Raw genomic sequence first — 11,860 nt, forward strand, 5'->3', positions numbered from 1 at the left:
TGTATAGCTAATGTATATATTTGACACCCAAAAGTACCGGCTCTTTCGGTAAAATTATGATTGAAAAATATGTCTGACAATTAAATTGAATTTAAAAATGCCCACTGATGCACAAAATTATAAACAAATCCGAAATGATGTAAACAAGTAGACATTTTGTACTTCCGGTTTCTACAACCATAATAATAATTAAATAACTATTTGTTTACATGTTTAATTTATAAGCGTTGTTTAGAACGAAACAAGCAAATTCGTTGAATTTATATCCCCCGCCGAGTACTGGTTATTATTAACACAACAACTGAAGACAAAAGGCTTTATTTATATATTAATCATGGCATAAACAGTAATATTCTTTGAACTTGATAAATATTCAGGGCAATAACAGAGCCATAACTTTGTGTTAAATAGTTAAATCTGGAAATGCCAATGAGATGATATGCATACTACATAACTAATCAAGGGCCATAAATCTGAGTTATAAGTATCTGACTGGAACAAGGCGACTATATGCACATCTCCTCTTAGTATCCCATAAAGTTTCATTGAATTCCAGCCAGTAGTAGCAGAGAAGTAGCGAGGAAACAAATATTTTTCTATATGGATACTGCATAACTAATCAAGGGCCATAACTCTGAGTTAAAGTGTCTGACCGGAACAAGCCAACGATATGCGCATCTCCTCTTGGTATTGAAGGTTCCATAAAGTTTCGTTGAATTCCAGCCAGTAGTTGCAAAGAAGTAGTGCGGAAACGATTTTTACTCCATATGCATATTGCATAACTAATCAAGGGCCATAACTCTGAGTTAAAGTGTCTGACCAGAACAAGCCGAACGATATGCGCATCTGCCTCTTGGTATTGAAGGTTCCCATAAAGTTTCGTTGAATTCCAGCCAGTAGTTGCAGAGAAGTTAGCGGCGGAAAGATTTTTACTCGATATGCATACTGCATAACTAATCAAGGGCCATAACTCTGAGTTAAAGTGTCTGACCGGAACAAGCCGACGATAATGCGCATCTCCTCTTGGTATTGATGATTCCAATAAAGTTTTGTTTGAATTCCAGCAAGTAGTTGCAGAGAACTACTCCGGAAACGATTTTTACTCTATATGCATACTACATAACTAATCAAGGGCCATAACTCTGAGTTAAAGGGTCGGACCGGAACAAGCCGACGATATGCGCATCTCCTCTTGATATTGATGATTCCCATAAAGTTTCGTTGAATTCCAGCCAGTAGTTGCAGAGAACTACTCCGGAAACGAAATTCGGACGGACGGATGGACGGACGGACAACGCCAAAACTATATCCCCCTCCCGATTCCATCGGCGGGGGATAATAATACCGTATTAGTTCTGTATATTCTTACTATTGTGTTTGAAGTCTGAAATTTGACGGAAAGAGCCGAGATGATGTGTCTGTCTATTGGCAGCAGATTTAAAACGCATTTACTTCCATGATGCCTATTTATATACGTTGTATTAGAACTATTTCATGAAATTTAACAATCCTCATTTTTCAGTGTCTTCATAAACAAGAGGGCCATGATGGCCCTGAGGTCGCTCACCTGTATATAGGCCCCCACCCCCCCCCCCAACGTTGCAGGGCCAATTTAACCCAAGGGCTTTTATTTGCACAATCTTGGGTAGACACCCATAAGAAGATGTTTCATGCTAAACATCTAAGCTCTAGCTCATTGGGCTTTTTAAAAGAAGATTTTTTTAAAGTTTTTACTATACACATATAGTTAAAAACAATGACACCCCTGGGGCCGGGCCAGTTTTGACCCCCAGGGCTTTTATTTGAACAAACTTTGAAGACACTTACTAGAAGATGTTTCGTGCTTAATATCTAAACTCTAGCTATTTGGGTTTTTTCAAAGAAGATTTTAAGTTTTTGCTATACACATATAAAGAAAATCAATGACCCCCGGGGCGGGGCCAATTTTGACCCCAGGTCTTTTATTTGAACAAACTTTGTAGACACTCACTAAAAGATGTTTCATGCTTAATATCTAAACTCTAGCTATTTGGGTTTTTTCAAAGAAGATTTTTTAAATTTTTGCTATACATGTATAAGGAAAATCAATGACCCCCGGGGCGGAGCCAATTTTGACCCCAGGGCTTTTATTTGAACAAACTTGGTAGACACCTATTAGAACATGTTTGATGCTAAATATCTTAGCCATTGCTCTTTGATTTCTTTAAAAGAAGATTTTTTTAAGTTTTTACTATATGCATATAGGGAAAATCAATGACCCCACCCGGGCGGGGCCAATTTTAAACCCAGGGCTTTTATTTGAACAAACTTGGTAGACACTTATTAGAACATGTTTCATGCTAAATATCTTAGCTCTAACTCTTTTGGATCTTTAAAAGAAGAATTTTTTAAGTTTTTACTATAAATGCATATAGGAAAAAATCAATGACCCCCCTGGGGCGGGGCCAATTTTGACCCCAGGGCTTTTATTTGAACAAACTTGGTAGACACCTATTAGAACATGTTTGATGCTAAATATCTTAGCCATAGCTCTTTGATTTCTTTAAAAAAGTAAGATTTTTTAAGTTTTTACTATATGCATATAGGGAAATCAATGACCCCCCGGGGCGGGGCCAATTTTTTAAACCCCAGGGCTTTTATTTGAACAAACTTGGTAGACACTTATTAGAACATGTTTCATGCTAAATATCTTAGCTCTAACTCTTTTGGATCTTTAAAAGAAGATTTTTTAAGTTTTTTACTATATGCATATAGGGAAAAATCAATGACCCCCTGGGGCGGGGACAATTTTGACCCCAGGGCTTTTATTTGAACAAACTTGGTAGACACCTATTAGAACATGTTTGATGATCAATATCTTAGCCATAGCTCTTTGAGTTCTTTAAAAGAAGATTTTTTAAGTTTTTACTATATGCATATAGGGAATATCAATGACCCCCCGGGGCCGGGTCAATTTTGACCCCAGGGCTTTAATTTGAACAAACTTGGTAGACACCCATTAGAACATGTTTCATGCTAAATATCTTAGCTCTAGCTTTTTGGGTTCTTTAAAAGAAGATTTTTTAAGTTTTTACTATATGCATATAGGGAAAATCAATGACCCCCTGGGGCGGGGCCAATTTTGACCCCAGGTTTTTTATTTGAACAAACTTGGTAGACACTCACTAGAAGATGTTTCATGCCAAATATCTAAGCTCTACCTCTTATGGTTTTTGAAAAGAAGATATTTAAAGTTTTTTCTTTCGGTTGCCATGGCAACCAGAGTTCTGCATGGAATTAAATTCTTTGAACAATTTTTAAAGGTGACCACCAAAGGAACATTCCTGTGAAGTTTGGATGAAATTGGCTAAGTGGTTTATGAGGAGATGTCATTTAAAGTAAAAGTTTACGGACGGACGGACGCCGGACGAAAAGCGATCACAAAAGCTCACCCTGTCACTTTGTGACAGGTGAGCTAAAAACTATAATTTGATAAAATGCAAATCCCCTGAAGATAAACAAGGAAATAAAAAAGGCCAGCTTTAAAAATATTTTGTTCCCCCTACAATATTAAGATGTGATTCTCATTGACTGACTCTGATTCAATAATAAAAAAATTAATTTCTGATTTTGCTCAGCAATAAAAATGATTTTTGTGGTTAAGTAGTGGGAAACAAATATTTTATACAATATTTATTGGTCCAACAAGGTAGGAAACTCAAAGATGTCCCATTGACATTGATAATAAAAAAAAATTAAACAAAGTGAGAAAAAAAAGTGCAAAAAATCTATTTTTAGCCTCAGTGACCTTGACCTAGTTAACCTCACACGATAGCGGTCCTATGATAAAAGGTCAATGGATGTTTCCTACACACTAGATATCTTAAATATCAGTCAACAAATAAAGATGCTATGAGAAATGGTAAGTTAATGTGATAGGTAATGTATATGCTAAACTTATAACATTCAAAGAGAGCATTAAAACTATACAAGCTTGAGATCAAAAGTTTTAAATGTTTCCAACCACATTACTGTGGAAAGGTAATAATCACAACCTAGGTTAGGTTTAAACTTAACAACCCAAAGTTACTGTCAATTAATACTGCTTAAGAAATAGTATGTAGACATTTATTGTTATCATACTAGTACCAATCAAACTGTGCCTACATAAGTCTTTATCAATATTTTCATTTTTTTTTTTTTTTTTTTTTTTTTTTGGTTGGGTAATATCACATATGGCACAACCTTCCAGCAATCTTTTTCCCCAGAAGACGTCAGGTGACACTTTGTGCATTTTTCAAGAACAAGCAAACGTATGCCTTCAAGATAGGTCCTTCACATGAAAGAGTCACAAATCCCTTGCAGTAAACAGTATGCATATGATTCTTTATCAGCTACCCTGGCCACTTGGTCATGATGGTCTCTCAATAGTTTTATGAATGTTTTTGGAATGCTAATAACTTCACGTCTTTTACAAACAAAACTCCAAAGCATTGTTATCTCATTTTACTTCGCATTACACTTGCCTCAATTATCAAATGACACTTGACCCTTGTTTTTATCTTCCTGGTCTATAAGGTGTAAATATAGCTTTCAATGTGGTCAACATGTATTGCCAGATCAATGTCAATTTACCAAGATACAAGGATGAATTACCTGAAATGTATATATTTGAAAACTTGTGTACATTTTTTGTTAGGTAACAAAGGTAACCAGTCAACATATCAGTAATACAAGATGACTGTAAATAAAGTGGTAATTAACTGATTGCAGAGAAAATCAAACTTTACTTATGTTTTCATATTACATTCTTTCATGCCAAATATAAACACATTTAGTAAAATCCTTTTAAAGTTATTACATAGAAATCAGTAATTTCACAGAAAATTTTGCTGAACTAGGGACACAACTCTTCCAATAATGGGTTGATTTAAATGAAAATCGAACTTAAGTCTTGATATAAAAAGCTTACATGCCAAATTTAAACACAATCAGTGAAATCCTTTAACAGTTCTGCTACATAAACCAATTATCTACATACAGACAAAGGGACAACGTCATACCATAATATGTTCAAAAAGTCTCCATGCATATAAAAGGTTATCATAAATACATTGAACAACAAACCTTTCAAGTAAATTTTAGCCAACACACAACAGCTCACTATAGCTACTGCAATCTTCCATAAAATATCAGGTGCTGGGAAGGAAAGTTTGCTGGCAAGTAAACAACCAAAGTACTTCATGTGTTTCATAATTGAAGATTCTGACTCTGAAATAAAATATCAGTATAAGTATAATATACATGTAATAATCCCGAGTAGTGATAAAAGCGTGTCTATCTCACCCATAAAAAGGGCCATATGGAGGCTGGTCAGTCTGCATTTCCCAACACAGTGTTCCCATTAATATTTAAAACAACTTAGGGTAAGAAATAATGTTTTTGTTTTCATCCTTACTCTCTCGTTATGAAATATATCTCCACAAAACTCTTAAGACCTTTGGGTAATGTTAGTATTAACTGCCCTTGTGTTATGGTATCAATCACAGTTTGATATTGAACAAGTATACCAAGTTCTAAGCAAAATAACTTTGATAGTTTCTGAAAAAATTGATTTTAACAAAAAGATAAAAGGAACATGTAATTGATACATGTATTTTCATCTAAAAGCAAGAGAATATATGTTCCTACTTTCATCACTAAGCAAGTCTTTACAGTTCTATAGACATAGTAATAATAATTGAGGCGCGTCACCACAAAACCAACGCAATGCATTTGCGACCAGCATGGATCAAGACCAGCCTGCGCAACCGCACAGTCTGATCAGGATCCATACTGTTCCCTTACCAACTCTATAACAAGTAGAGAAACTGATAGCGAACAGCATGGATCCTGATCAGACTGCGCAGGCTGGTCTGGATCCCTGCTGGTCGCAAACGCACTATGTTGGTTTTTTCGTGACGCGGCTCATGTGTACTCAAAGCAACAGTGCTTAATACAGTCATGTCCAGTGATCTTGCGCACTCGGCACCGGCAGTATATTTCCTTTTGTTTAGTTGTTTGTTAATGCTTTTGCTAGAAATTTTCAGCCAAAACTTGTGACTTGGACATAAACAAGGTAAGAAAGTTAAAAAAAATATCAGTCAAACATGTTTGTTTACATTATTTCGTCATCCTAATTATTTATTCATAAACACGCCCACTGACCTATTTTCCCATTATATTCCTGTCTGTTCATTCAGTTCCAAAATTTTACTTCCAGCAAGAATGAAAATCAAAATCACACATATGAAAACAGTATTGCACAGATAAAACGTTGTAAATTTCCTTTTTTCCCTTTGCAAATAAAGGTGTGCATGTATGTCGGTCAAAAGCTATACATAGCTTATGTTTTGTAAAATGTTATATATGTATACCGACAATAAATAAATTTTGATTTGATTTGATTTGATTTGAAAGGTGTATTCAGTTGTTATCTCCTGCCGATTCCCGCCATCTTGTCAATTTTTTTTCTCGGGAAGCGTAATAAGGTCATCTTTTACGAAATTTGAAAAGAAAATGAATGACTAAAACAGAACAACGATTTTCATCATTAAAAATAAAATTTAAAAAGTAAGATAAAAGTGATGATTTCAGGTGTCCCAGGTGTAGTAGTGAACAGTAAAATAACAAACCCTTGATGTAAATAAGTTTGTGTTACAGTTTTGTTTGAACAGTTTAAATTAACTTTTCATTAACTGGACTCACAAACTTTATATTGATAGTACTACCGGGACACCATACTTTAAAACGAGCTACCGTGACGTCATTCATAACACATGCGCAAGATCACCGGACAATCGAATGTTGGGATTAAACATGGTGTTAAGTGTTTACATTGTTGCACTCTTGCAGTTCAATGAGTTATTTCCAAAATATATTTGTGTTATTATATGTGTTTAAGATTTTTGCAAATAGGAAAATAATTATGATTTTTTTGTATTTATTTAAATCGTAGTAAATTAGCCGATAAGTGCTTAGGTGCGCAAGATAACCGGACGGCATCATACAGCTAACACAGGAGCCCCCAACAGACTTTCTATGCTCTAAGCAAGCAAGACATCACTATCTGTCTTCTCTGCTCACTCACCAAGAGGGTAACCTCCACTAGAGTTTCTGTCCTCTTTCAAAGAGAGATAATCCAAACTGACTTTAATTCTCTCTTAATAAGAAGTACTCCAACCTGACTCATCTGTCAAGACAGAAAAAACTTGTACAATAAGTACCAACTTTGTGTGAGATATTAATACAGATATCATAACAGTACCTTCTATATTTTTTGGTTCCTCCTCATCACAAACAGCATCCTTCTCTTTTGATGTTTCTGTGTTTTTCGATTTAGAATCTTCTTGTAATTTTACATTAAGTTTTTCACAATGTTTTAACATTTTATCCTTCATATCTTGAGTCAGGAATGTGCACGAGTTTAAAAACTGTGGAACTAATAGAAATCTGTCTTGTGGAAGCATAACATGTTCAATATAAAGGGCAGCAACTCTGTCATAACCTGGTTTGTAAGAGTTATCTTCATTTCTTAACCATAAACTTGCTAGGGCGTGACACTGAGAATATTCCTTCACTCTTGCATGTAATAATATACTGAAACAAACAAAAAAATATATTAGAATCAATTAAATGGGTTTATCATTTTAATCTCATATAGTTTTTATTTCCCCTACTTAAAGCTACATTAAATAAATTTCATAAAAACAGAAATAGTGACATTTCATTAATAAATTTGGTTTCATATCGACTCCAAATCTTATTATGGTGTCAAGACAACCACAATGAGTTTTATAAGCATACATATCTGCGACCTCATTGTGACGAAATCAGAAGTACAATTTCTGTTTGCATAATTTGCATAAGAAACTCCGCCTTCGGATTATCCGTACATCAATATTAAATCAATAAACATGGCGATAAGTAGCAGTCCTAATATAACGGTATATTTCCGCATTGTAACGGATGTTTTCATACAAATTTAGTATTTTTATGAGATGATTACTCTTTTTCTGAACGCCATGCCAAGTGCACCGTGAAGCGTTAAACTGTTAAAGTGTGTTTGCACATGAAAATCTCATATTTTCTGTGTTCTGTAAAGCAACTATAACACTGTGACGTAGCACATACACGAACTTATTATAGTCTTCATTTGCATGTTAAAATTCGTATACGAACTTTAGTGTTACCGTGGGGTTTTCCCTTTATAATCCTAATTTATGACCAATATTTGATGAGATTTACAACAATACTGTTAAAAAGGTTAATGAAACTGTATAATGCTTCGTTTTTAGGCTGACTGCAAAATATTTTTACATATTTATTTAATGTAACTTTAAATGTTCCAACAAATATTCATTTAAAATTAACATTACTTCAAAATTATATAAATATGTGTAGAAATATGTGTATATGTTTTCCTTCAAAATTTACATTAAATTCGACATGACTACATTAACCCATTACTTCATAAAGACGTCTTTTTGCGCCTTAACAACCCCCCCCCCCCCCCCCCGCTTTTTTTTGAGACCTCAAATAGTGAAAAAAAATTGCCCTATGTAGACCCCAAACATCTGTTTTCGATTAAGAGATGTTGTTGAAAAAGTGATCACTCTTTCGGTGCCATCCCATCAAAGAGATACATCAGGGGGGGGGGGGGGGTTGAAGGGGGGGGCAGCAGCAGCCCCCCCCCCAATGGCCAAGAAGATTTTAGACTTATGAGAGGCTAAAATTGGCTTCAGTTCGATCTTAAGGTAAAGTTTTACCAACACTGAAAAGCCTTTGACTCTGTCTCAATCTAATTCTTTTGAGAAGTTGCAGCACTTTGAAATCAGTTTTGATGGAAAATATCACAACACAAAAAAGTGATTTTTGGCAATATTGAGATGTCCACTTGTTGCCATGGTAACAGGAAATTTAAAACTGAGCATGCTGTTACAAAGGCAATGGTAGAGTAAACATTTGTGCCAAGTATGATTAGTATTGAAGCATTTTTATAGTTTCATAGCAATTTGAACTTGTAACGGAAGACTTTTCAATGAATGCTCATTATGATCATTCAGTAATGGGTTAAGTTACTTTACGAAATTACCACATTACAACACCTGTTTGAATAAACATTTCTCTTAAAAAAAAACTGTTATAATGTTATTTAAGTATTTAACCACAGCTGTAAAAATTTATTTTTACCACAATGTATGCATTTTCCTACTACAAACGTTTACCAATTTAAGGCAATAAGCATAACTTTATCTTACCACAATTGTATCACTAAACTAGGACAAAGTTCAATATTGTTGTAGACATCTTGAATCAATGGTAATACATCTTGCCATTTATTCATTTCAGCCAATGCCTGAATACACAAAACACAAAGACGTTCAATGCAATCTTGGGCTCTGAAAATATATGAAGAACTTTTAGACAAGGATAAAATTTAATGAAACTAAACAAGAACCGGTTGAATCGGGTGATGCTCCCTGAAAAGGTTTTGGACACAGAAAAGAATACCTCTTGAAGTGTCAGAGTTATGTCCCTGACAACGTTCAAAGTTCAAAAATGAACAAAGGGCATAACTCCAAAATTAGGCAAGACAGACATACCATTCTTTTGAACTACACTTCTACTCAATGAGATCTATCTACCTACAAAGTTTTATGTTGATATCTTCTGTTAAAGTTTCAGAGATATGTGTCAGACAAAGTTCAAAGTGTAAAAATGAACAAAGGGCAATACATCCAAAATATGTCAAGTCAGAGTTATGGTTCTTGTGCACTGCACATGTACTCAATGAGATCCATCTACCTACACAGTTTATGCTGATATCTCTTATAGTTTTAGAGTTATGTTCCTAAGAAAGTTCAAATTATAAAATGAACAAAGGGCAATTACTCCAAAATTGGGCAAGGCAGAGATATGGTTCTTTTGCAATGCACTTCTACTCAATGAGATCTATCTACCTACAAAGTATCATGTTGATATCTCTGATAATTTTAGAGTTGCCCCAGACAAAGTTCAAAGTATAATAATGAACAAATGCTTCAAAATTAGGCAAGGCAGAGTTATGGTTCCTGTGCATTGCACACCTAACTCAATGAGATATACATGCATGTATTTACCTACAAAGTTTCATGTTGATACCACTTGTTGTTTCAGAGTTATGTCTCGGACAGTCACAAGAATAGCAGTGAGTGGACAAACAAAGCAGGGATTATATGCTCAACCTTCGAGTAGCATGAAAACTAAGACACTATTCTAATAAAATTTCTATACAGAGATGTAGATTACTCTATCAAACTCCTCACAGTGATTACCTCCCTTGGCTAATTGTATTCACTGATAAGGGGAGATCACTGTGTAGCAGTTTGGTTATCCTCAGACTCCATAGAAAAGCGCAATCTCCACGCAGTGATCTCCCCTTAATTATTCGGCGTAGATCTCTGCCACCAAGGTCCCAATATATCAGAATTTCTGATATATTATATTTTTTCAAAAATTGTTTTATCTACTGCTTTTATCTATCAGATAAGTTTTCTCTCATTTATTTAACAATGTTTATGAATAAATAAATAAATAATATGAATATTTAGAAATAATTTTAAAAATTATGAGATTATTTTCTACCGAGACGATATTTTGATATTTTATATTTTTTAGCTTTTGAATTTATTTTCCGTTATTTTGTATACTTTCGATAATTTTTTGATAAACTATATCGAACGTAGGCACTTAAAGTTAAAAATAAAACAGAAAAAGAAAAATAACGTTAGATTTTCTTTGTAACGGTCGATATTTACATTTGAATTTCGACGTTACGTCATGTGACTTTCATCATCATGTGACGTCTTTGAAGGCAGTGATTACAATTCTGCCAAGGGAGGTAATCACTGTGAGGAGTTTGAGAAAAGCGATGCCTGTTACTCTTAACAACCAATTGGTACTTTGTCCATGTATATTTATTAATATAACCATTAGATATACCTTTGAAAATGTCATCTGTATAAATTATACTACAAAATAATTTGAACAGTTCAATAAAGAGGACGCAAGATATTTTGTAGAATCTACCTTTCATCTTCAATAAACTGTTTAGCACGTGTTATTCCGCATAAGCACGTATATCGACAATCAACAAAGTCTTTCAACAATAAATTATCAGTGGCGCGGTCCACAAAACCGTTCAATTCACTTGATAAATCCATTTTATTTATCAGGGATTCCACTTTGGGACTCGATAATCTTCCACTTTTGGGGAAATCAGCGTAGCCGCCATTTTCATATCATGTGACATAGAAAAGGGGGGGATAATCGACGGTCTCCACAAAATCGACGGTCTTTGACGGTCTCCAAAGACCGTCGAAGACCGCCTATTGCAGGAGACTGTCGATTAGTAGGTTATCACACAAATCGACGGTCTCGCGATGAATTGATAAGAATAATTTAGAAATAATTAATAATAGGTCAATTTTTTTTTCTTTTTCGACGATACTTTATTTATGTCAATATTTAAGGATATTAATGGGGAAGAAATGATTAGATAAAAAAGGGAAAAATATAAAAAATATGGGGAAATAAGATGTTGATATGCAGCAAATTAGATAAACACATTAACAGTGAAATATATTGAAATATAAAAATGCTATTGAATTTATTAATGAATATCAAGGTCTTATATTTTTATTTAGATATATTATTATTATTAGTAGTAGTAGTAGTTAGTAGTAGTAGTAGTAGTAGTAATTTGAGCTTAAGCTATGTACATATAAATTTGTAAATTTATGCATATTTGTATATATTCTAAAGACCGTCAATGGGGAGAGACCGTCGATTTGTAGTTTAT

The 11,860-nt window shown here is 34.2% G+C and overlaps 1 protein-coding gene across 1 annotated transcript; it reads right to left on the minus strand.

Moving 5' to 3' along the window:
* Nucleotides 1-4,456: 4,456 nt before the first annotated feature.
* Nucleotides 4,457-11,285, minus strand: LOC132743558 (peroxisome assembly protein 26-like). The gene is made up of 5 exons (XM_060732088.1): nt 11,089-11,285; nt 9,279-9,419; nt 7,286-7,617; nt 5,107-5,250; nt 4,457-4,635 (listed from the first exon to the last, which is right to left on the minus strand). Exons 1-5 carry the CDS (start codon nt 11,220-11,222, stop codon nt 4,538-4,540), a joined length of 849 nt encoding a protein of 282 aa, XP_060588071.1. The 5' UTR covers nt 11,223-11,285; the 3' UTR covers nt 4,457-4,537.
* Nucleotides 11,286-11,860: the final 575 nt, after the last annotated feature.

This window comes from Ruditapes philippinarum, unplaced genomic scaffold, assembly GCF_026571515.1.
Source record: "Ruditapes philippinarum isolate M1 unplaced genomic scaffold, ASM2657151v2 ctg15962_1_1_1_1, whole genome shotgun sequence".
NCBI lineage: Eukaryota > Metazoa > Mollusca > Bivalvia > Venerida > Veneridae > Ruditapes > Ruditapes philippinarum.

Excerpts from the sequence above, each read along its gene's own strand:
- LOC132743558 (XM_060732088.1), bottom strand. The coding sequence starts at position 11,222 with ATGGATTTATCAAGTGAATTGAACGGTTTTGTGGACCGCGCCACTGAT. Across the intron at positions 9,420-11,088 it reads CAGTTTATTGAAGATGAAAG|AGCCCAAGATTGCATTGAAC; the intron begins GTAGATTCTACA and ends ATATATTTTCAG. Across the intron at positions 5,251-7,285 it reads GGAACCAAAAAATATAGAAG|AGTCAGAATCTTCAATTATG; the intron begins GTACTGTTATGA and ends ATTTTATTTCAG.